The 26,128-nt window shown below is 43.8% G+C and overlaps 1 protein-coding gene across 13 annotated transcripts in view; it reads left to right on the forward strand.

Moving 5' to 3' along the window:
* The window catches only part of AKAP13 (A-kinase anchoring protein 13), a 337,762-nt gene that overhangs the window by 122,573 nt on the left and 189,061 nt on the right, over positions 1–26,128 (forward strand). For 12 of the 13 annotated variants that reach the window (XM_039490381.1, XM_039490379.1, XM_039490382.1 and 9 more), the window contains one exon: positions 21,898–22,194. In XM_039490381.1, coding sequence (XP_039346315.1) covers positions 21,898–22,194 — 297 coding nt within the window. Of the gene's footprint in view, positions 1–2,222; positions 2,360–21,897; positions 22,195–26,128 lie in introns of those variants that run through there. The other variant, XM_039490392.1, reaches the window with a different exon arrangement.

A 26,128-nucleotide genomic window follows, 5' to 3' on the forward strand; every position in this document is an offset into this window, starting at 1 on the left:
AGAGGTAAACAGAGGTTTATAGTGGAATCGCATCAGTATGGTAGCATAGTTAGTTAATGCGTAACTGTTACGCTGTACAAAAGAGAAAACAAAGTTTTGCTTACACATGTTAAAAGACTTTGAGAAAAGGCCAGACAGAAGAGGACACAGTTGCCTTTACAAATTACAAATGTCTAGAAATGCCATTTGTTCAAGTGGATTTGCAGCACAGTAAAGAACTGGCTGCATTTAGGTTGCTAGGGTTGAGTTGAACAGAGGCTCATTAATGTAGCCACAGGTACAGACTTCCTCCTTTCCTGGGGGGTGTTCAACCCCTGCTCCACCTCAGGCCATGCTGCCACTCCACCCCTTCCCCCAAGGCCCTACCCTCACCCCGCCTCTTTCTGCCTCTGCCCCTGCCCCAAGTGTGCCCCCTGCACTCGTCCCCGCCCTTTCACCCCCAGCACCTCCTGCATGCCGCGGAACAGCTGATCGTGGCAGGCGGGAGCGACTGAGAGGGAGGGGGAGGAACTGATCAGCAGGGCTGCCAGTGGGTGGGAGGCACTGGGGGTGGGATGAGGAGGCACTGGCTGCCGGTGGATGCTATGCATCCACTATTTTTTTTCGTAGGTGCTCCAGCCCTGGAGCACCCATAGCATCGGCTCCTATGAATGGAGCCTTATTGAAACAAGCCCCTGCCTTAAACCTAAAACACCTTCATGCACTTAAACACAGTGACATAGTTTATGAAGTTGTTGCAAGGTGTGATCTCTCTCCAATAAATGTGCTTGGTCCTTGGTGACTTTCCCACTCCTGTGGTATATAGTGCTCAGGAAGAATCATTCTTGAAGTCTCTTTGATCCAGGCTTCATGCAATTAAAGAAAGGCAGCAATTTTTCTTCAATGGCTTCAACATCTTGGGAATGAAAATTTTCCAGATGGCATTCTTTACTATTAACCTTTTATCCTGACTGTTGCTATACAGCGCATTGATACGAGTGTGAGGAAAAAACAGTCTATTATTTTCAACTATATACAACAGTACAGCTTATGTAATTTAGTGTATTTCCTGCTGTTTATCTACGTGGCAGGTAATGTTATAGGAGAGATGCATGTTCAATGGAATTTGCCAATGACAGCGTGGTTCTGGATGTTGCTGTGGTCTCTTTGTTTCCTCCTGGTAAATGTGGTGATTGAAGCAAAGTTGGCCATATTATTCACTCTGTACAGTCTCTCTTTGCACTGCCAGGGTAATGAAAGTTACTTGGAATGAGCAATCTAGTACGATTACTGATTACTGGAACCCAGTGCAGTCAGTGAGATTATGATTCGCTTTCTCACAGAAGAGATACAGAACTGGTAACTCTTAGACTGGTTTTGTGTTGTGTGTACAAGGCATAAAGTAATTCTCTGACAGTATTGGGTGCCGGGACCTTATCTCTCTTGGGACCCAAATAGCAGAATTGCCCAGAAAGGAACTGAAACGATTGTGTTCTGTTTCAGCTTGAAAAGGATCCAGAATACTTCACAGGATTTCATTACAAAAGCAATCCATTTCTATTCTTGTTATTCTAACATCCCTGTATGCAACAAAGGACACCACTTGAGCTTCTGTTTGACTTTAATGATTGTATCTGCAGTGGTGCTGGATGGCAGTTACACATATTAAACCCAAGTAACTAGAGGTATTTCATGTTGACAGATATTGTCACAGAAGGGAGGACTTCAGTGTTGGACCAGTCTTTGGTGAGGGGTGGTGTTGGGGGAAGGTGGAGAGAGAGTCTTTTTTATCATACTTATATCCAGAAAGAAATCTATTTTACCCAGTATTGTTCCATGGGTCAGTCTCTCTTATTGAAGATGGGTTTCAGAGGGGTAGCCATGTTAGTCTGTATCAGCAAAAACAACGAGGAGTCCTTGTGGCACCTTAGAGATTAACAAATTTATTTGGGCATAAGCTTTTGTGGGTTATAACCCACTTCACGAAAGCTTTTATGCCCAAATAAATGTATTAGTCTGTAAGGTGCCACAAGGGCTCCTTGTTGTTTTTATTGAAGATGCTGATTCTAATAGGTGAATGATCTCTTTTAGCTCAGCTTCTCCTCCTGCTGGACTCTACAGTGAATCTGCAATCATGTGCTTACCGTTTGTATTGAGCCAGTTACCTTGGAAATGATTATGATGACTCATAGCCAAGTATTATTTGACCTCACTGGAGGATTAACTATGAGCAGGAGGCAGTGTGTGGGAGACCAGCCCTTGTTGATACATCGTAGCCGGGGTAATTAACAAGTCCTTCATGATTACACAAAGTGAATGACTTTTGGCCAATCACCACATGATAGAACTAGGAGTGCAGGTTCTCTGCCTAGCATACAAGGTAGGGTGACCAGACATTCAGATATTATTGGGACTGCCCTGATATTATATAACATAAGCCCAAGACTGAGAAGTTGTTGGCTTGTTTGGGTTTTTTTGTGTAGGGGTGGGGCAGGGAAGAAGGAGGTTTAAAGAGAAAAGTTTTTAAACTCCATCAAACTTAATATGCAAAAGAAACATTGCCATTTTGTTTCTGAACTTTTTCTGGCAGTTGTGGTTTCAAAACATACCAGCGCTCTGCTAGTGCATGCAAACCAGAAAGGGGAACTGACCAGGGGAGGTTCTGCTGTCTAACCTAAAGAAAATGTTTAAAACAAACTCCCATAAAGGGAGAGCATTTGATTAGACTGAGTAACATAAGGTAGCATTAGGCAAATAATTTTTTGAACACATGACTTTAACCCTTTCGATTCTTATTATACATAAAAATATTCCATAGTCTGAATGTCTTACTTGAAACAAAGTTGTTAAGGGCAGAGTCCAAGGCCTGCTACATTTCATTTTACTCTGAGTAATCTGCTCTTTTACTGTGTGTTTTCATTGTTGGTCATATGATAACTAATCTTTAAAATAAATCTTTTGACTATTCAAATACAAGCCTTTACTTCTGTACATGACAAAACTGAAGAAAGGATTTAAATTTATAACCAGAGGTTGACGACAGGGCAAGATTGTTATTTACAGAGGGATCATTTTTAATTGAAATATTAGATTCCGTATAGACCTTATTACTGGGCTGAATTGTACATCAAATGAGGTCACCAACTGTGATGTCTTGCAAATATTCAGGACTTGACAGTCCTACTCCCCTAATGACACAGTGGAAATAGCCAATAACCCAGTAAAATTATCATACAAATTTGTAAGCAGAAATGGATCAGGCTTCATTTTCCTGTGGGTCATTTCACACGTCATGGGTTCATAGAAGGAATAGCTTAGTGTTTGGACCGTGAAAACCCACAGTCTCCTTTAAACACATACTCATGTTCATATGTGTGGTACAGTTTGGGAATGTATTACAGTGAGACTTTTGAGGTGTGTTTTTTTCTTTTTCTTTTTTTTGGATTTGTTGGTGGGTTAGGTCTGAAAAGTTCCTACGAAGCGTTGGATACTGGAAGTGGCAGTTTGTTAAAAGCACCTGATTATAAAATTGTTCCATCTTGCATTCCCATTGCTAGTTAGTGTTGGGGCAGGCAAGGTGGGCCAGAACTGGAGTGGGTTTCGTTCTGAAGTAATGATCACCTCAGCCAAGAAGAGGAACAAAAGTGGGAAAATCACTGTCTAGATTTGTACCAGGAGTGTTGCATAATTAATAGAATGTCACTTGTCTCTCTGTTGGGTGGTGGTAATTAGGATTGTTTTTATACAAGCGCTGTTTCCTTTGCTTATTGCTGCGAAGGAGATTAGTAAGACTTGCACTTCTGCAAACTTTTTGATTTTGAGATGCTTAGGAGAGGTCACCTCATATTTTACCTTTTGATCTGTGTGCACATATATAAAATGTTTTTTACCCCATTGGATTACAAACCACATCCAATTGGCAGAGATGGGGTGTGCCTATGCCTAAAACACAAAAGCTATACCAAAGAGTAATGTAAGAGAAAGCACATTTTCAACACAAACACCTTTTATTTGCTAGAATAAATTTAACTGGGTCTGTCCTCTTCCTCCTCCCATTGCCAAAGCAGCATAGTTCCCATGCTCCAAGATTAAACTCTGTCTCAGAGTCAATAGCATACTTGTGCAGTTATAATTATCACTTAGTTTACAATCTGAAGGCCTTTAGGTTGGAAAAAGGGGTAAACAGTGAGGTGGCAAACTTTGCAGATAATACAAAAGTACTCAAGATAGTTAAGACCCAGGCAGACTGCGAAGAGCTACAAAAGGATCTTTCATAACTGGGTGACTGGGCAAAAAAATGGCAGATGAAATTCAGTGTTGATAATGCAAAGTAATGCACATTGGAAAACATAATCCCAACTCTACATATAAAATGATGGGGTCTAAATTAGCTGTTACCACTCAAGAAAGAGAGCTTGGAGTCAGTGTGTATAGTTCTCTGAAAATATCCATTCAATGTGTAGAGACAGTCAAAAAAACAAACAGAATGTTGGGAATCATTAAGAACGGGATAAATAGTAAGGCAGAAAATATCATATTGCCTCTATATAAATCCATGGTACGCCCACATCTTGAATACTGTATGCAGATGTGGTCACTCTATCTCAAAAAAGATATATTGGAATTGGAAAAGGTTCAGAAAAGGGCAACAAAAATGATTAGGGGTATGGAATGGCTTCTGTAGGAGGAGGGATTAAGAAGACTGGGACATCTCAGCTTGGAAAAGAGATGGCTAAGGGGGGATATGATTGAGGTCTATAAAATCATGACTGGTGCGGAGAAAGTAAATAAGGAAGTGTTATTTACTCCTCCTCATAACACAAGAACTAGGGGTCACCAAATGAAATTAATAGAGAGCAGGTTTCAAACAAATAAAAGGAAGTATTTCTTCACACAACGCACAGTCAATCTGTGGAACTCTTTGCTAGAGGATGTTGTGAAGGCCAAGACTATAACAAGGTTCAAAAAAGAACTAGATAAATTCATGGAGGATAGGCCCATCAATGGCTATTAGCCAGGCTGGGCGGGGATGGTGTCCCTAGCCTCTCTGTGCCAGAAGCTGGGAATGAGCGACAAGGAATAGATCACTTGATTATTACCTGTTCATTCCCTCTGGGGCACCTGACATTGGCCACCTTTGGAAGACAGGATACTGGGCTAGATGGACCTTTGGTCTGACACCAGGATGGCCATTCTTATGTTCTTACGGCTATGCTCTTGCTGGTCCTTGCTGCTTCCACAACATGTTTCCTCAAATGCGCAACTTGGAAGCCTCCCAGTTATTTATAACTGTTAAAATAATAATGACTAATAATGTGTACACCACTATGGAATTACCTGATATATATATATATATATATAGTGTGTGTGTGTGTGTGTTGCAGTCGGACCTTGTTTTGCCCTTTTGTTGACCATTTTCTATTTCACCTCTCCACTGACAGCCTTTTACTGACCTTCCTTTCTAAAGTAGATACTAGGTGCCCTGACCGTTCTACAATTATTTGCTATTCGGAAGCTACAGGAGTAAAAGGAAGCATTATGATAATCTAATAGCAGATGGGGATCCAATAGGTATCATAAAAGGGACTTGGCTTGTTATGTAGCCTGCATATAAGCAGGAACATCTACCAGGTCCCAGTAAAAGAGAGTTCAGAAGAGCATAATATAGATTAAGGGTATGTCTACACAGCTGACAGCGCTTTAACGTGGCTGTGTAGTCGCGGCTCCAGCGATGGGAGAGAGCTCTCCCAGCACTGTAATAAACCACCTCTGCGAGGGGAATAACTACCAGCTCTGGGAGCGCAGCTGCCAGCGCTGTAGCACTATCTACATTGCCACTTTACAGTGCTGAAACATGCATCGCTCATGTTTTTTTTTTTTTTTTCTCACACTCCTGAGCGAAGAACGTTTCAGCACTGTAAGTGGCAGTGTAGACTAGGCCTTATTCCCTTATTGGAAGATTAGATGATATTTGTTGAAGCTCCCCTATTAGTGGAGCAGAATTGTGGGTGGATCTAATGCTCCTATGAACTAAAGCAGAAGCTTCACTGGAGTTAAGAAGCTGAAGCTAATTTAGGATAAAGAATCATTTTAAAATTAAAGAATTAAATATATATTGCTGGATTTTTTTAATATACTGTTGGTTTTTGGGTTTGAAAAAAGTGAGATTGATTACTCTGTCCTACTATCTGTTATTTTAATCAACTTTCTGCTGCTAAAATCAAATCCCCAATCAAGCTGATGTATAGTAATACAATATCACATATGAACTAAAGCAGTGGTTCTCAAACTGAGGCCGCCGCTTGTGTAGGGAAAGCCCTTGGTGGGCCGGGCCTGTTTGTTTACCTGCTGGGTCCGCAGGTTCAGCCGATCACGGCTCCCACTGGCTGCGGTTCGCTGCTCCAGGCCAATGGGGGCTGTGGGAAGCGGCGGCCAGCAAATCCCTTGTCCCTCGCCACTTCCCGCAGCCCCCATTGGCCTGGAGCAGCGAACCGCGGCCAATGGGAGCCACGATTGGTCGAACCTGCGGATGCAGCAGGTAAACAAACCGGCCTGGCCCGGCCTGCCAGAGGCTTTCCCTACACAAGTGGCAGTCCTAGTTTGAGAACCACTGAAGTAAAGAGTCATGAAAACTGTTCAGTTCATGATGTCTTACATGCTTTCAGCAGCATTTTTACCAACCTGCGCATGCATTAAGTGGTATAATGCGGTTAAACCACTTTGTTAAACTGAACATTTATTTTGTGTTACTGCTTTCCTTTTGCTTTCTAAAATGAAGCATTTCACCAAACTGCTGGCTTTTTGTTTTCCTAGTTGAGCTCATATTTATAACCCATAATTTGAAATGTTTTCTTTTGTGCGAGAAGTAAATGCTGATGCTGCAGAGTAGTTGGAGCTTTATATCTTGTTTGGTACTTTGTGGTGATGTTTATTTATCTTAGGTTCTTATATAATTTTCATTTCCATAGTATCTGAGAGCCTCACAGGTTTCAGTGCATTTGTCCTCACGACACTCCTGTGAAATAGGAGAGTGCTAGTCTCCCTGTTTTACAGATGGCGAACTGCATCACAGAGAGGCTAAGTCAGTGATTTGCACAAAGTCACGCAGGAAGTTTGTGGTGGAACAGGAAATTGAACCTTAGTCTCCTAAGTCCCAGTTAGTGCTCATTGTGTAAGTTTGTGAGGTGAGGATTTACCCACTGGGCCTTGAACTGCTACATGCAAGCTCATTTTAAGTGGGTTACATGATTTAACATTCCTATTAATCCGTCTAAGGCTTCATTTCTCTCTCTTTCCTTTTAACTATAGTTTAGGAAGTTAGGACTTAAATGAGAGTAGGAACAAGCCCTTAATTGTTCTGTTGCAGTAACACTAGTTGGCTCCAGGCAAACAAAACTTCACTCGTAACATACTGGTAGGGTAAGAAATGTCATGTCCGTGAACCATGTCATTAAAACAAAGAAGGCGATTATATGCCATACCATTGACTCCATGTTCACTATATCAGTTATCATTTATCATTTTCAGAAGTTGTCCTGTGTGAAGTATCTAATTGATTAGGGTCTATGCCTGTAACGCTGAAGTCAATGGAAGTTTTGCACTGATTTCAGTGGGAGCAGAATTAGGTTCTTAAGCATCGTTTGTGTCTCTCTGTGGTGGTTGCCATTTCCCAACAGTTACCATGCATTTGGGGTACCCCAATTATTTCCTCTTATAATATTTCTACATATTTCCATTACTACTGCATGGTTCCATAACTTTCAGAAAATGTTGACTTTTTAATGTTGTTCACTATATTTGTCCTTAATTATGTTCATGTGGGGAGGTTCTGCCTACATTTTTTTGTAATTCCTTTAATTTTAGGATTTTTTTTTCTACTTGACAGCTGCTGTTTAAAGTGAAATAAATTGCTATTAAACGAATATCTTCATTTAAAATATAGACTTGAGTTTGCATTTTTTTAAATGTATGTTCATGCTTATTCTCCTCCAACACTGAATATGTTTCCCGCCTAGGAAACTACTGTTAATAGAAAATGCTGCCCTCTCGACTTTATTTAATAATTTTTGTTCTGGAAGACCAAAAGAGTAAACAAGTTATGTAACAAATGATCACTTGGCAATAATAGTCATGTGGACTTGTTTTAAAATATTCTTAACAATGAAACCTCTACAAAGCTAAAATAGAGACAGATGATATAACCAAAAACAGTTATATACTGCAGCCTTTCTGGTATGCTTTGGTACATTATGCAGACATATTAAAAGGAGATGAAGCCAGCTAAATGACATACGTCATAGGAAAAAACTGGTGAATACTGTATAGAGAGTATCTGTGACAGCGTGTTTGGAAGGTATTTAGTGCCATAGATTTTATGACAACCCTACATTAACAAGCCACTGAGTGTGTATGGAAGAGGTGGAAAGATTTTGGTTAGGAACTAGATTTCAGTGTTGAAGGTTTAAAACTTTGAATGTGGCCTCTCTCCATTGTTGTTGCAATATCTATTTATTTTAGCCTGTAGTAAATCCATGTGATGTAAACAGTAGGTATCTCATGAGCATACACTAAATCACACACAGGGTCCTTAAATTTCAAAAGCAGAGTGCTAAACTCCTTCAGCAGAAGAACTCCGTTATCTGTTAGCAGTACAGTAACTCCTCACTTAACGTTGTAGTTCTGTTCCTGAAAAATGGGACTTTAAGTGAAACAATGTTAAGCGAATCCAATTTCCCCATAAGAATGAATATAAATGAGGGGGTTAGATTCCAGGGAATTTTTTTGTTTGCCGTACAGTACAGTACTAGAGTTGGGAGGTGCCCCCTGCCTTACCCCACCCAGGCACAGCCCACTGGGACTGGAGACAAGGAGGCAGACAAGGAGGCTGAAGGTGCTGTAGGCTAGGAAAAGAACGTTGTGCAGCAGCAGCGGCAGCTTCCCCTACTCTGCATGCACCAGAGGCGGGGGGCTCAACCCTCGGCCCATCCACTCCACCCTTTCCCCCAAGCCCCCACCCTTAGCCCGCCTCTTCTTACCCCCACCTTCCCCTTTACTCTTCACACTGTGTCCTCTCTCCTCCCCCCTCCCTCCCCTGCCTCCTGCTGGGGGTGGCAATCAGCTGACTTGCAACGTTCAGGAGGGAGGGGGGAGGAGCGAGGACGCGGTGTGCAGAGTAAAGGGGAAGGTGGGGGAAGAAGAGGCGGGTTAAGGGTGGGGGCTTGGGGGAAGGAGTGGAGTGGATGGGCAGGCTCCCCCTCCCTCCCAAATGCCGCAAGCGAGCTGATTGCTGCGGGCAGGGGAGGGAGGGGGGAGCCTGCTTGCTGAGTCCTCGCTCCTCCCCCCTCCCTCCTGCCCGCAGCAATCAGCTGGCTTGCAGCGTTCAGGAAGGAGGGGGAAGTTGCTGATCCGCGGGGTATGCCGGTGGGTGGGAGGCGCTGTGGGGGTAGGGTGACCAGATGTCCTGATTTTATAGGGACAGTCCTGATTTTTGGGTCTTTTTCTTATATAGGCTCCTATTACCCGCCACCCCCGTCCCGATTTTTCACATTTGCTGTCTGGTCACCCTATCTGGGGGTCGGGGGTGTAGTGGAGCTGATAGGGAGGCTGCCAGCTGTGGACAAAGCAGGCAGCCAAATGACATTATAGCGAAGCATTGCACAACTTTAAATGGAGCATGTTCTGTAATTGAGCAGGGACGTAAGATCGAAGCAAAGTGAAGCGAGAGGACGTTAAGTGAGGAGTTACTGTATTTGGATCCCTTTATCTTTGTGTGTGCCAGCCACCCAGGGGCAATGTCACTGACGCGCAGCCAATACATTGCATACAAAATAAACAATTTTTATACTAAGTATCTTTTCCTGTTTAAATCCTTTTGTAGAAAAAGTTCAAGTCACCATGACAGGGTCATGACAGAGGATACAATTAGCACAGGACTCCTGAGTCACCTACTAAAGCAAACCTAGCATGCTCTTCCAATGTAACTTTAAATAGCTGCCGAGGCCAAGAACCTATTGTTTGGTGTATTAAATATGAATCCTCAAAATAGGAGGCTTGGACAGGATTTCCACTTTCAGCTGGGTAGGAAGTGAAGTCATGTTTTAAGGCATTCATTGGCTTTGTTTAGCTACAACAATGTTTTGTCTCCATGTATTCTTTGTTTGATGATAAGGAGCCTGCAGGAAATGATACCACCCTTTTAAACACACCCTCAGTTTTAGTCAAGCACATTTATGGAACTGGTATTAATTAGACCCAGCTTGGTTGTATATTGTAAGTTAATCATTAGCAGTTAACTCTTTGTAACGTCCAAATTTCCATATTTTTTCTGTGTATTATCTCACAGGATGTCTCCACTGAAAAAAATAAAAGGCAGTTTTGTCAGTTTTCTTCACTTCTGCGTGCATAAGTGCAGGTGGACGAGAAGCCTGTGTTAATTTGACTGAAGCAAATTCAGCTTCTAGCTAGGAGAGAGTAATGCAGCACTACAGCTAGTACAGAACAAGGAGTAATGGTCTCAAGATGCAGTGGGGGAGGTTTAGGTTGGATATTAGGAAAAACTTTTTCACTAGGAGGGCGGAGAAGCACTGGAACGAGTTACCTAGGGAGGTGGTGGAATCTCCATCCTTAGAGGTTTTTAAGGCCTGGCTTGACAAAGCCCTGGCTGGGATGATTTAGTTGGGGTTGGTCCTGCTTTGAGCAGGGGGTTGGACTAGATGACCTCCTGAGGTCTATTTCAACCCTGAACTTCTGTGATTCTATATAGATCAGACAGGTCTTTTTACAAGTGTGGGGGGATAAAGTTTTACCATTCTGACAATTTACCTGTATAAAGGAGTCGCAGTAAAGACTCCATAGTTTAAGCTGTAGGGCCGTTTCCATTGTAAGCTCACTTTTGGCTTCACTTCCAATTTCTGTTTTAAACAAAAAAACCTGCTTTCTGCATAAATTTTTTCATGTTGATTCCCTGCCCAGACAAGCTGGTTTTTTGGTTTTTTTTTAAAAGCTGGAGGTTAATCCGTGAAGCCAATTTAGTTATGAGACTTAAAAATGGATGGTATTTCACTTTCTAAAAATGTTTTTAACGTTTGCCTGCCCCTGGGCAAACACTGGTTTCTTATCAGTGCTGACCCTCTCTTAACACAGATTTTGTTATGGAAACTTGGGAAGAAGTGTACCAATCCACACTGAACTGAGGGTGGGCAGAGTTCAAGTTGTTAGGGTAGTTTGTGGATAGGTAAAGTTGATTAAAAGTTGTTTCTAGTTTCACTTTATATGCTCTTAATACTGTGGATTTTGTAATTTGCTTACAAAGAGAAGGCCATGTGTAGAAGTTTGACATAGCTCAAATTCAGTCATACCCCATGTGCACCGATAAATAAAACTGCTTTTCAACCTGTTTATGTATTTATAATGTGCCCAATGTTGTGCTTGGTACCTCTCCGAAGAGAAGGCAGACCTTCTTGCTGCCCTGAGGAGTGCACAGACTAAATCAATCCTAATTGAGACAGGAGAGAGAGAAATGTGAGGGGGACAATACGGTAACTCAGCAAGAGATATTGGATGGTCTGATGGAGCAATACTTAGTGTATATGAGTTTTCACAGGGTTAATGAGTGTGTTCATTGGCTAATGTCATGTGGCTATTGTGTCATAAATGTGTTTTGATGGCTCTAAGAGGGAAAGGCATTCCAAGCAGAGGAATAGCAGGGAGGAAAGCACAAAAATGTTTGCGAAAATAGTGGGCAAATGTGGTATGAAGGCTGGTGTCATTGGCAGAGCAGCTAAAATTCCTATTAGAATATTATTTAGTTTTATACAGTGGTCATGCTTAACGATTTATCGTTTGCCTTAGATCGTTGTTTCTCAACCTTTAGGTCATGACTCCCCAATGTGTCATGAAAGGCAATCAAGGGGTCACAAGACTTTGAACATTTTATTACAAATAAAGCCACTCTCTTCCACTCCCTGCCCACCCTTTCCCTTCAAGGACAAGTATTCTTGACCTCTTGAAAAACACTCAAATTATATAGGCGTATTGTTGTTGTTACTGATACTTTAATAAAGAAGTAAGAGTAAAAAGTGAATGGGAGTCATAAAGTTTTTTGATTTCCAATAAGGAGTTGCTGTAGCTGATATAGCAATTTCCTGGAGATCTTACAGTATTAAGTTTATGTATCGTTGGGGTCAGGAATTGTATGTAATTCCATGGCGAAGGGTGACCACAGGTCTTCCAGGAACTAAGATTAGGTTAATTGACTCAGGTTGTGATACCTCCAGAGAAGTGCTGCCACCTAGAGAGGCATATAGTAGTTCAAACTGGATTCTCCAGAGACCAACAGACAAAGAAAGGACTTCTGGATAAATAGTCTTAGTTTAAACTGTTGCAAGGCTATGTTTCATATCCAGCAAATGGTCAGAACCTTGTATCCAAGGGGGACCCCAATCCTTCCTGGGAAGGGTTGGAAGGACTTTGACCTCCTGTGGCCCTGTAAGACTGATGGATGACCTCTGGTAAGCTTCTAGAATGTATGTAGGAACTTTTATTGTTTTTATATGTTTTCTCTTTATTGCTTTCACCTTAAGAATAAATGTGCTTGCTTATAAGGATCTGTGCATTAATTTATAACTGTGTTCAATTATGCTGTTCTCATAACGCATCAGAGAGAACCAAAATGCAGATGCTAGCTTGTTTAGGAAGTTTCCTTTGCTGGGAATATCACAATGTAGTCTGAGAAAAACAGTCAGGAGGGGGAGAGTTGCAGGTTTCTGCCCAAGAAAGGTAATGGCTGGCCTAAAAGTAGGTGCCAGTAATGGGCCATGGAGGGGGAATACAGATATAGTTTTCCTGAACTGTGACAGTTGTCAACCTGAAAGGAGAGCCAGATCTCTGCAAAATTATGACATAATCTCACAGAAATCTGGCCTTTCTTCAATTGCTCATTATATTCATATTGCATGTTTTTTGGCCGTGTCACCAGGATGGATAAAAACACCCTGGCACACTGTGCTCTCAAACTCTCCATTGGTGAGCAAAGGGATACATGCCCTGACCCTACCTGGCATTGCTCACTGGGCTACCCCAGAGATTCTTGGATTTTCAGTATTGACTCAGATTTGGGAACTTCAGTATACAATGCCTGGTGTGATGCCATCAGCTGTGGTCATTCTGGCGTGCACAATGGTCCTCAGTAATCTATGCGTGCTGGATGCTGATGATGAACCTGAAAAGATTGAGAGAGACTGCTTTGAGATGGTGCCTCCAGGGCCGGCTCCAGCTTTTTTGCTGCCTCAAGCGGTGAAGCGGAGGGAGAGGGGGGAGAGAGAGAAAGCCGCGATCGGCGGTATTTCAGTGGCAGCTCTACTGCGCCACTTCATTCTTTGGCGGCAATTTGGTGGTGAGTCCTTCGCTCTGAGAGGGACTGAGGGACCCGCCTCTGAAGACCCAGACGTGCTGCCCCTTTCCATTGAGTGTCTCAAGCACCTGCTTCCTTTCTGGTGCCTGGAGCCAGCCCTGGGTGCCTCAGATAACAAAGTGACTGGCTGCAGTGTTGTAAGTATTCCCTGTAGTAAGCACAGGGGAACTGTTCCATACACCAAGCATGTTTGTGTTTTTCAGAGTAAAGGAAATCCCTGCAGCATAGACATTAGACCAGGGAACAGATGACCAAGAGTAATTGAGTATGCCATCAGTGTCACTGACTGTTTGATCTTGGGCAAATCACTTAACCTTGCTCTGCAACCTATAAAATGAGCATAATCACATTAACTATCACTTATTTCATAGAAATGTTGGGAAACTCAACTAACATTTCTAATGCTATTTGACATGCTCTGGAGAAGGAGGAGTTGTGGTCCAGATATTATTGGAAGGGGGTCTTTGAAGCTGAGAGAAATGTTATCCCACTGGAGACGATCTCTTCAAAAGGCTGTATGTGTGCATTCAAGTTTTGAAGCATACTCGCACGCACCATTCCTGAAGACGTTTCAAAGCAGGAGGCAGGGTCCTCTTGAGCAATCTTAGTATTTGTCATGCTTGTTGCTTAATTGCTCCTCTTTCTTTTGAACTGATTGCCAAAGTCAGCACCTGTCCCAGACACTCACCCCCTGAATTGGATGTTTTGTCAGATGGAGGGAAGGAGAACATCAGAGCATTTGAGGGGATAGAATGTGGTTACCCTTTAGGAGAACATGCCCCTTGGATTAGCAGAACACATGTTTGATCCCATTAGATATAAATGAATTGTCCCTTCCCTTGCTTCTCTGAAAGCTGTACTGGCTATTTTATGTGTGAGTTCTGAGAGACATTTACTGTCTGCAGATCAGTGCATAAAGTGTTTGCAGTACACTGCACTGAACACCCATCTGGTTTTGCTTTAAATTGGATGCAGAAACTCTGATGTTTGGGGTTTCTTTCTCTCTCTCTCTCTGTTCTGTTCATGGGAACTCTTTTCAGCATGGCTAATGGATGTCTGCTATGAGAACATGAGTGCAGTGCCAGTTTATCTGACAACGGGAGTCCAAATCACACCTGGGATTTCTCTTGCTACTCTCCTAACTGAAAAGCCTGTACTAGTGTCAGATAGGCAGAGGAACTGTAAGAAGTGAATGACCTGAACTATTTGTCCGTGCACTACCTCACTCCCTTAACTATTACTTGGCGTTGCTTGGGGAAGTTCAGTCTGAATTCTGAATGACAGCAGGCTGTTAGAGTAGGGGTTGTCACACTGTTTGGAGAGTCTCACAACTATGAGTGCCAGGCCACGGAGGCACAGGCTGGCACGCTCAGGCACTGCAACCAATTACAGCGCACAACCAGGCAGGCACAGGCAGGGCTGCTCCTGGCTGGCTGACAGCGGCTGCTGGGGCTGGCTGGAGGGGCTCAGGCGCTGAGCCCAGCGTCCAGCCTCCAGCGCTTTACACTCACTCCAGGACACCAGGTCCTCCCTGGAATCCCAGGTTATCACTCAGCTCATGTTCAGCCACTCTTTTGCTCATCTGCTCAGGCCTTTGCCCTCTTGCCTGCCCTGCCCTTTAAATTTTAAAAAAAATTGGAATTTTAAAAAAATCAGGTGTGTGTGCTGCAATGGAGTGTGTTTCAGTGCAATCAGTTAATCTTTCCACACCCCGCATGCCTCCATGGCGAGCGAATGCCCCAGCATAGCATCATTGAGGTGATGGGGCTCAAGCGTGACAGCAGGGGCAGCTGCCAGGTATCGTCAGCTGCATTCAAGCAGGTATCATTATCCAGGGCCATGAGTCCATGGTGGGGGGTGCCATGAAGGTGACTGCAATGCAGCGGACATGGACGGTGTACATTAGAAAGCCGGAAACGCCCCGAGCAAAGCCCGCGAGGCCGATGCGCAGTTACAGGGCCCAGGACGCGAGCCTGCCAGGTGTGACAGGAGATGGACGCGACAGGCACCCCAACAGGGGGACAGACTGAGGCTGGAGGAGGGGGAGGGCGGGGGCGGCGCGGGGGGGAGGGGGCGGAGGACGCGGGTGGGGCTCCTGGAAGACAGCTCAGGAGGAGGGGGCAGGCACAGGAGCCAGAGGCAGCCCAGGGAGCAGCAGCCAAGAGCGAGTTGCACAGCAGCAGCAAGCCAGCGTTGCAGTGCAAGCGAAGCTTTTTTTTTCTGTTTTATGATGGAAGGAGAGAGAGGGGGGTCTGTATGCATGCATGCATGGAGGGGACTAGTAGATGAATAGCTAGTGTGTGTGGTCCATCGTCAGCGGTAATCTGCTTCAGTTATCTCAGCAAAGTTTCATCCTCAGAGTTTAATATGATCCAGAGCGTGAGGTTTATGCCACTGCAGGTTGTGTGCGCCAGTCACTGTGCACTCGCGCCAGTGTCGCTGCAGTGTCCCAGGACCATTTCTGAACAAGGGGCAGCCACCAGGGCTCCCGGGCGACGGAATCAATGCTCAAAAAGCTCTCCCGCTGTTCCCGCATGTGACAGTGACTCCCTCCACATCTTCCAGGGAGAAAAATGGTGAAGATGGAGAGGAGAAAGAGAAGTGAGAGATAAGATAGGAGATAGTTTCCTCAGTCTAACCAGACCCCTCCTCACCCTCCAGATTACCTCCAGCTACCCTCTATCCTCCAAGCACCAAGCTCCCAAGCCTCCCCCCTCACCCACTCCACCCCTTCTTCTGTATAAGCACCCCTAGTAAAAGAATGCTAAATGCTAAAGTGAAAAAGTCTAAATTCATGTCTGTAGAGAGTAAATGTTCATGTCTACCTGAGTGGATACAATTGTTTCATCTTTGTTGTTTATGACCTCCTTTACTGTGTTGAGCCTTGAAAGTTCCAGAGCAAAAAGGCTTCAAAAAAGAAAAAAAAAAAAAAAGAGAAAAAGAAAAAGAGAAGAAAAATTCTCTCAGACTCAGTCTAGAGATGAGTAAGTGGGAGAGAGAGAGGAGAGAGAGGGCAGGATCAGAGAGAGAGAGTGGCCAAGAAAGAAGAACAAGAGGCTGTGGCACATCCTGTCACATCCTGCGTGCCAAGCGGTCACTCACCGCGTCTGCGTTGCCAGAGCACTGCACTGCCCTGCCCCCCCTCACCCCAGCCCAAACCTTTCCCCCCCCCCCCCAGCTCAAGCTCACTTTTCCCACCCTTCCCAGCACCACACCACCACCACCCCACACCCCACCACCCTACCACCACCCCAACCAGCCCTGATACCTACCACCACCCATACCCCCCACTCAACCCCCATCACCATGCAGTATATGCACCCACTGCACCCAGGATATATTAAACAGCACTCCAGACACACAACACACACTTGTGACTGTACAGTTCACACCCCCCCCCCCTTGTGTGTTGTAAATGTTGTGTGTCTGTGTGTCTGTGTGTTTTTTTTTTTTTTTTTTTAAAACAATTTTGGCTTTGAAACAGTATAGCTTTATAAATAGCAGATAGTGAAGATAGAGGCAGTGCAAAAGAGAAACAGTAAAAAAAAATTTTAATATAAAATAAACAAACAGTGTAAACAGTGCAATTCCTCCATGCAAGCAGCAAATTAGCACTGGCTTTCTTCCCTCAAATTCTTCCCCCTCCTTGAAGCATCCCCTTGGGCCCCCCTGTGCTGCCTGCTCTCTGGCTTAGCCTCTCTCTGCTGCTTCAGCCTCAGGACTTGAACCAGGACTTGAACCTCCTGATCCATGCCTGACACTTTCCCCCTTCCCTTCACAAAATGGACCACAGCTAGCGGATATAACTGCGGGGAGGATGCCTTTCCCCAAGGACCGCCACAAGGCCCAAAACGTGCCTTTAAACCCAAAAGCAGCTCCACAGTCAGCAGTCACCACGGCACGGCTACCTCCCCTCAGCCTCCAGTCTGTCAGCTCCTGTCCTGTATGGGAGTATCCCCCAAGGCAGTAGCGGTAAGGGAAGCAAGTGGCCAGGGTCTCAAGGATCACAATGGGCATTTCGCCGTCCCCTCTGATCTTCCCCCTCCCTGAATCTGCCCTCCTCTGATTCTCTGACTGTTTCCTGATTCTGCAAGATGCCCCAGGCCAGCCTGTGTAAATGTCCATGCATGCCATGGTGATCCGCCTGCACTGGAGATCCATAGAGAATCTGAGAAGAAATACATTAACACATGATGGATAGGGGGGGCTGATGTGGGGCCAGAAATAGAAATATCTCCTCCTCCACGCCCACAGTCTCCATTTGTGCCCATTCCCACAGTCCTGCACACGTCTGTCCAGTCTGTCAAGTCAGAGTCGGTCTGATTGCAAACTTGCTGCAATTGCCTTGCCAAAAGACACCAATCGGCAACTCCAACGACGACCAACCACTCCCCCCCGACGACCCCTGAGCTGGCTTGGCTGCCAGCTTCCACCAGCTTTTTCCCCCCACAACAGCTCCACCAATCTTGTGTCCTTGTGTCCTGCAGAGCAGAGTGGGAGCTCACAGTCCACATGAAGTGACTTTTCGGCTTTGAAGTTCTGCAGGCAGCCACTGCTCACTGCTCCCACCCGATCATGACCACACCTCAGTGCCCGTGCCACCAGCCACCACTCCCCCAAAAGCGCTGCCGGTGCGTTCAAATGCGTGAATGCCACAGTGTCACAGCACGCGTTAGTGGCGGGCAATGGTGATATCGATCATCCACAGTCTCTTCACTACACTTCACTTGGGAGCTGAAGGAATAGGAATGTGCTGAATGCTGTTCATGACACACTCTCGACACATCAGCAGCTCAGCCTCAGCTCCCATTGCCACAGAAATCGCGATTCACAGACAGAAACAGAAAGACAACACAACCAAGCGCCAGCGTTGCGGAAAAGAGGAATGAAGGATGATGCGGATGGCACACGGGCCAGCACACAGGAAGACACATGGACACATGCACTCCTTTCATCTTCAATATACCACAACAAAAAAGCGCCAAAATGGCTCTGTGGGGCTGCTGATAATGCACCACCTCTCAATACAGCAACGAAAAAGTGCTGCAAGTGCACACACACCAGGTAGCGCGCCTGTCAGTGTGCACACTCTCCAGCGCTGGCCCTACACAGCTGCATGACCAGCGCTGTAACTCCCAGCGCTGCAACTTGTAAGTGTAGCCAAGCCCCCAGTCTCAGATCAGACTGTCAGAAAATAGAGCAGACCCCCCAAACTGGTGGTATATTTTATAATTAGATTTCACCAAGCCACTAACAAATATGCACTCCCGGATTACTATACCAGTATTACATGGAGTCACAGACGGTCCCCTTAGACTCTCCAGCCTATCTTGCCACACACAGACAAACTGAACGTAGTGATAAAAGGTTATTAAAATAAAAAATCACACCACTTCAGGATACTCCCAATCCCAAAGGGTCGGTCGCTTACCCCACATCAGTGGATACTCTTGATTTCAAAAGCAAGCAGCTGATTTCTCTAGTAAATGAATTAAAGGTTTATTGGGTAAGAAAAATAAATGAGTTATTGAGAGGTTAAATCAGGTAAAATACATTAACAGGTGAGTCAAAATTTGTAAATCCAAAATGATACCAGAGATGTAGTAATCTGCTAGTTTCTCTTGGTTACACAAAGTAACTTGGGGGATCTGTCTTGCATCTGGAATGCTTACCTATGAGTGTCCAGAAAGTTCAGAGATGCAGGATCATTCCCTTAGCCAAGTATTTATAAATCCGGCTCTCAGAAGACAATCTGACCAGTGTCTTCACCCACCTGGGTTTTGATGAATAGCAATTGTAAAACTTAGTTTGTGAATTTCCATTCTTGAACACAACCGCCCTTGCTTTGAAGTTAACATTTTGCTTCTATTGTATTCACAAGTAATTTAGTTACAGTGATATACAAAGTTCAATTCTAATAGGGATAGATAAGTGAAAACAATAGAAGTAACATTTCATTAGTTTTCATGCAGTTTACACTCAAACATCTTCTCATCTTAGCACTCTCACACACTTTGGTCTAGGGTTATCCAGTTACAAGGTATACATAATGATGTAATGCGATAGTAATCAGCAAGTAATAGATAAGTGAAGGCAATATCATTCACATTTCCTTTGAACTAAATTAAAACGTGAGTGAATTAGTACATGTAACATTTCTTTGATATTCACACACAAGTGAATTGACCTATGGCTCTGACCTGAGCTGGCCTGTCAGCATCACAGGGGTATTATAGGCACATTTTGCAGATGAGACGCTTCTGAAAATAAAGAGAAAAGTAGAGTTTAAAAAATAGCAGCAGCAAAAGCCATACTTATCCTGTATGTCATGGAGAGTCTTTCATTATGAATTATTTTTAACCTGACAGCCTAGTAAACAGCCATTGCAAGTTGCTAACAATGTCTGTGTTGGTGAAAACAGAAAGCGTGCAGCACCTGAGCTGGTTTGCATGGGATGATGCCATGTCATTACTGTATTATGTACATTGTATCAATATTTTTGTGTAATAGGGATTGAAATGCTTACCAGACAAGTGCTGTCCAGAGGACTAATCCTGCAGCCTGAGGAATTAAATGAAAGGCAGGGTTGGAGACTTGTCTATATTAATAATGTATTTATTGTTAACAACAGGTGTCATCAACTGGTGGCAAGGATGGTTAAACCGCAAATCCAGAATTTGCACCATTTCAGAAACCATGTTCCAGACCTTGCTCTGAGCAGAGCTCAGCCACAGGTTTCAGAAATGGTGTTCAAATTGGTTTTGTCTTCTCTTGCAGTTAAGCAATTTTAGCACTGGTTCTGCCACACCCACTGCTTCATCTTTCACATCAGTAGGTGTTGGATAAATTTGAATCTCCACTCCATTCTAGCTGCTGGAAGGGAGAAGGAGTTTTGTGTCTCATCTCCTAATTCCAGAGCCTCCGGGTTGCAGGGAGAGGTCTCAGCTACTCTTCATCCCCTAGTTTCTGTTTTTGTGTGTCCTCCTCTCCTGTGGAAGCCTCTGTTGCCTGCCCCTGTTGCACATGTTTTTCTCCAGAAGCAGCATGACATAAACCTGATACTTGGCAATTTGCTGACTACAGAGTCCTGAATAGCAGCTATGAAACTGACCTTTTTTACTGAAACTGACCATTTGGCTGATGCTTGGTAAATCTAGGAGCAACAGCAGAGGCATTGGAGCAGTCTGTCTTCAGGCTGGGAAGACAAACCTGCATTTGGTTATGTCTGGAAGGTTTTCTTCCTGACCATAAGGGCTAGAAACTTCTTTTTCTTTATAAATAAAAGTGATTACTGAGACCCACTCCCAAACACAAGGGAAGGCTACCCACTCTTCATCCACGTGTGTGGGTAAATCAAATGTTCAAGCCCAATTGTGAAAAGTCCTTCATCTCTTGTATTTAATAAAAGAAATAAACAAACAGGGATTGGTCAACGTAGTAAGATGCTGAGGTCATGGGTAGAGAGAGCAGCTTTTCCAGTAATTAGCGAAGGGTCTGTGTTTGTTCTGGCAAAAACAGCAATGACGTCAGTCTACCATTGGAGCGAGAGACAGAGACTGCAGAGAACATTGAACTTGAAACATAAACCTTATTATTAAAGGGGCTTGTCAGACAATTTTAAGCGTCGGTCATGCTAAAAAGATGAGTTTTTTTTTTCCACCTTTTAAATTGCCGGGGAGTTTATCTTGCATTTTCTGGGTCTAGGGACCTGCTGCCCTGTTGCACTGGTCTTTCATTAAAATAAGTAAACGAAAAGTCAGCAGAGCTGTGAAAATAAGCTTCTCTCACTCTCTCTCTCTTTTTTTGGTAAATATGAAAAGCAGCAATTTCCCTGTTCTCTGGAATGCAGCAAGCTTAGTTCTGTCATGTGAAATCAAATCCAAATGGCAGGTGCAGCGTTGAACAAAAGAGGTGTAACCACACACATAGAACATGTCTGAAGCATGCTATGTTCCAGTATTAATTGTTGCTTTTTGGTTGCTTAAGTGCAATTAGTTGATTGTCTTCACTGGCAAGGTGCTCCGAATGCTGACACCTGTGCTTTATTTCTGATGGGCTGCCGTGGTCTCTCAGTATTCTTTAAAATATGGCTCTGTGAACTAAGGGGGAGATTTTCAAAGGCCAAATGGGAGTTAAGTGTCAAACTCCTCTTGACTTTCAATGGGAGTGGAGAGCCTTACTCCCCTCTGTGGCTCTGAAAACCTTCCCCTGAGTCTATTAGGAGTCCTGAATCTGTCTCTTGGTGGCTGAAGTTAGCCCACTAACAAGAAGGCTGTAATATGATCACTAGATAAGAGAGTGAGTGGGCTTTCATGCAGGAGGCATCACTAAGAACTTTTTGCCATACGGTGTTTTCCTTTATACGCAAAAAGTAATGTGTCAAGGGATGCCATGTGCGGGTGTGTATATACTAATGGGGTGATCAGTGTCCAGGCCCATGTTGCTTTAGCTTAGTCATTTCTCTTCTCCATTACAATTATGTTCATTTTCTTGGTTTTATTTTACAGGCCATGACTGCTGTGAGACAGTGAAGGTGGCACTTTGCGCTGCCAAGGAAGGGCTTCCTGTTCTGGTGGTGGCAGAGGAAAGTTTTCAGTTCATTCAGGATGAGGCCTATGATGCAGCTCAGTTCCTAGCAACCTGCGCTGGAAACCAGCAAGCACTGAACTTCACAAGATTCCTGGACCGGTCAAGGCCTCCCTCTGGGGATGTGGATTTTCTGGATGAGAGAGTGGTTTTGGCATTTCGGCATCTGAAACTCCCAGCAGAATGGAATGTGTTGGGAACAGACCAGACGCTTAATGGTGAGAACTAGTAGCAACTGAGTAATGTGTGTATGTATGAGAGAGAGAGAGAGGATCACTGCATGTGTTGCAATGTTTCTGTTGTGGAGAGTTCCTCTGATGTGTGAGGAGATTCTCCAGCAGATAGATCAAGGACCTGGGCTTTGAGCTTTAGCCATGCTGAAGATGCCTTGGTGCAACTTTCCCCAACACCTCATGCCGTATCCACAGAGTTTGGAGCAGGGCTGTGTCTTCTTTTCTTGGCACACAGTCTAGTGTTTTTCTCTACCTCCTTTGTAATAAAAGAGCACAAATTGGCTTCAGTGATCCAGTGTTTTAATATCATGCACAGTGTGTTCTTTTTTTATATGGGGAGCGTGTGTACCAGTATTACAGTGATGACTGGAAGGCTTATACATAAATATCAAGTCTGGTCCAAAGTCATGTTAAAACATACTCCTGGGAGTACTCAGTGTAACTGGTACCCTGGTATGATCCTCTGGCTAGCTAGCAGCATGCAGGGTGCAAGGCATATTCCATGCTGTGCTCAGCTGTTCAGAGCATGATAAGAAAGTGGAGCATGGTATGTGGAAAATGAAGGCTTAAATGCTGAGGCAGCTTCCAGTGCATAGAGGGCAAGTGTAAAAGGCCCAGAAGATAAGGGCATGGGCATGGGAAATTATGGCAATGACTGGTAAGGATTGGTAAGGCTTGAGCCCAGGTATTCGCACCTTTGCTACCTCTACACTGCAAAGCAGGCTTGTAGGTGGGCAGGTCATCGCTTAACCCCCACACCCATCCACACCTTAGGTCTACTAAGAGAAGGAATTTAACGCGAAATTCAGCAAAGCCAATAGCACGAAGCGAAGCTGAATGAACAGTACCCTAGTCAATCTAACCACAGAACGCGGGCCGCTCGACCCAACTCAAGCCAAGGTCTCTGCTGCTCCCAGCCAGCTGCCCGAGGTGGGAGTTCCGAGTTCGCGCAGCTCGATCAACTATCTCAGATCATCAGACGCGATAGACTCCGACTCGAAAGTCGACCGCACCGACGACCGCCCGGTAAGTGTAGACTAGCCCTTAGACAAGCTCACCAGCTCGGAATGTAGTTGCTTACTAGGTGTGGGTTTAATGGCTTTGAGTGTAGACGATGGAGGGTATAGGCACTTCTGCACACCTTCATCTGCAAAGAGCGTGCAGCATAGACAGAGCTATGGAGTCCTTGCCAAATATTGAAACAGAACTACGAAGACCTACATGTTTACGACAAGTACACCTGCTTGGAGCCCTGTGCTCTTTGGGTGTCACATACAGATTCATGATGCATTATATTTTTGTAGTGATTTATGGCATATGCCTGCACACAGAGAATGTGATTGTGAGATCTGTACTATATTACTACATGAATTCCCATCTCTTAAAAAAAAAGGGGGGGGTGTTGGAGGAGGCAATGAACCCTTTGCGTGTGGTGGAACATGAATTGTTCTGTGCAGACTAGCATGGCAACGTTGTTCTCGCACAGCATGGTTTTCTGTAGTGTTTTGCGGTTGCTGCTCTCGTGTCTTTCTGTGAATAGCTGACCACTATTTGGTTTTATTATAAACATGTATGCCTGGGCAGGCAATTGAACCAAGGTTAGTAAATGTTCAGTTTTTTGTCCACATTTGGTGGTTTCCGCATTAAAATTCAACCATTGAGTCATTCATTTACAGGTAGGTAAACAAGCAGTGCTGCCATTTCTTTCCTCTACTTGCATAGCTCCTACATTCTTACTGTGGTTTTGTGAGATTTTTTTTATCCCCCTCTCAGTTTAAAGATATTGCTAACACATGCATTTACATGCTGCTGTGTCAATAATGAAGTACATTTAACAGACTAACAGTGGTCTTAGCCAGACAGTCGAAAATCATGTTTGAATCATTGGTGACTTAGGGCCTAATTTTCAGACATACTGGCAACCAGTCTCTCTCTTTGACCTCACGTGCATTCGTGAGAATTCAGCACTTGTGAAAATCAGGCCCATAGCATTTAAATTGTTCTGCTTAAGAAAAATGATTGTGTCAGAAAGCCATGAACATTCAGGGCTGAATGGCACCTGTGGAGTGCCTGTTACAACCTCCAGTAAAAAGAGAGGAGTTCCTGGTGGCCAGCAGTGTAATGGGACCTTTCTGAGAGGTGTCCGCTGGGAAGTGGGTGGGAATGATCTTTGTTAACCTGTGATAATATAGATGAATAAATGAGTTTTATGTAATGGGATTAAATGTGTTTAGCAGCCACAAATAGATGGCTACACTTATATTGAGTCACACAAACATTCCCTTGTGATGAGTCTTCCCCACACTTAACTGTAAGGCAGTTTATTGCTTGCTTGCCTGTCTTTGATCGTTCCATAACTAGCCTTTTGTCTAAGAAGCTGTGCCTTTAACATAGATGCAGTACAAAAGAAAAAGGATTTTTTATGTGAATTTGGACTAGTGGTTGTTGGATGCTACCAGTGTTGTTGGTTTTTGTTTGTTCGTTTGCTTAAGCCCCTGAAAAGCAGGACTGATAAAAGCATCAACCAGCTCTTAACTGTAGCCATTTAAGAGGACATGTCTCTAATTCAGAGATGATTCTATAATCTGACCCTTCCTGATTGTGTCTAAAGATAGACAAGAGAATGAAATGACTCATACTTCCTACTAAAAGCAATTAAGGAAGTGATGCAGTAACTCAGCATTTCTGTAGAGGCAGACTTTGGATATTGGTCTCTCAATCCAGTAAAGTTCTTTGCTTGTTTTTAGTTGGTAGGGTTGTCTGTGGAGAATTCCCTGTTTCATCTCTTCTCTTCACTGTGCTCCTCCCTCTTTCATTGGCCTGCGGTTCAGCTGTCTTTGGAACTGAGGAGAGTGTCATGGAGCTCATCACCACCACTCCCAGAGGAGACAGAAAGGTCACTGAAGAGTGACACCCAGTTATAGCTGGTCAAAATTTTTCAGCTAATCTTTTGTATCAGTATATGTTAGTGCAGGGGTCGCAACCTTTCAGAAGTGATGTGCCGAGTCTTCATTTATTCACTCTAATTTATGGTTTCATGTGCCAGTCATAGATGTTAACGTTTTTAGAAGATCTCTTTCTACAAATCTATAATATACAACTACAACTAAACTATAGTTGAATGTAAAGTAAATAAGGTTTTTAAAATGTTTAAGAAGCTTCATTTAGAATTAAATTAAAATGCAGAGCCCCCCGGACAGTGGCCAGGACCCGGGCAGTGTGGGTGCCACTGAAAATCAGCTCACGTGCCATAAGTTGCCTACCCCTGCATTGGTGCTTAAACTTGGACCACCCTCCCCAGCAGTGGTGACACACCATAGCATTTACATTCTGTGTGATCTTAAAGAAGTATATGCACATTCAACAAACTGAGCAGTAATTATGTACACATTCTAAAGTGCTTCGTAATCTTACATTATTTTTCTTTCCTGTATTTTGTTAGTTTCTTTTCTTCCTTTTCTTTTCCCTAGTATGTCAGCATGTTTGACTACTTAAATATGAGAAAGAGAGACTTTTTAAGGATTAGTGTTAATGGTTTTCCCACTGGTCTTTCGTTTTTGCCAAGTTAGATTCTACATTCTCTGGGAGCTTCCCATTATTCAAGGCTAAAGGTGTGTTTTCCCATACAACCAGATCTTTAAAAAAATCTTTCTCAGTTGCAGGTAACAAACACCTCTAATAGGATTATTTAAAGTATGAATTTTGCGGTGGCAATAGGAGATTTGAATCTGTTCCAGTGGAAGATTGTTTTTTAAAGATGGAATATGTGCCCATTGTATCTCACTGGAGATAATTGCACTGGAGAAATTCACTTAGCCCAAAAAAGAAAGTAATTTTTAATTTATTTCAACCTGGCCTCTCTCCTCTCCTCTCTTTTATCCCTCACTCACCTTTTTTTGATCACTGTTTTTGTCTTTCT

This window comes from Mauremys reevesii, linkage group 10 (assembly GCF_016161935.1).
Source record: "Mauremys reevesii isolate NIE-2019 linkage group 10, ASM1616193v1, whole genome shotgun sequence".
NCBI lineage: Eukaryota > Metazoa > Chordata > Testudines > Geoemydidae > Mauremys > Mauremys reevesii.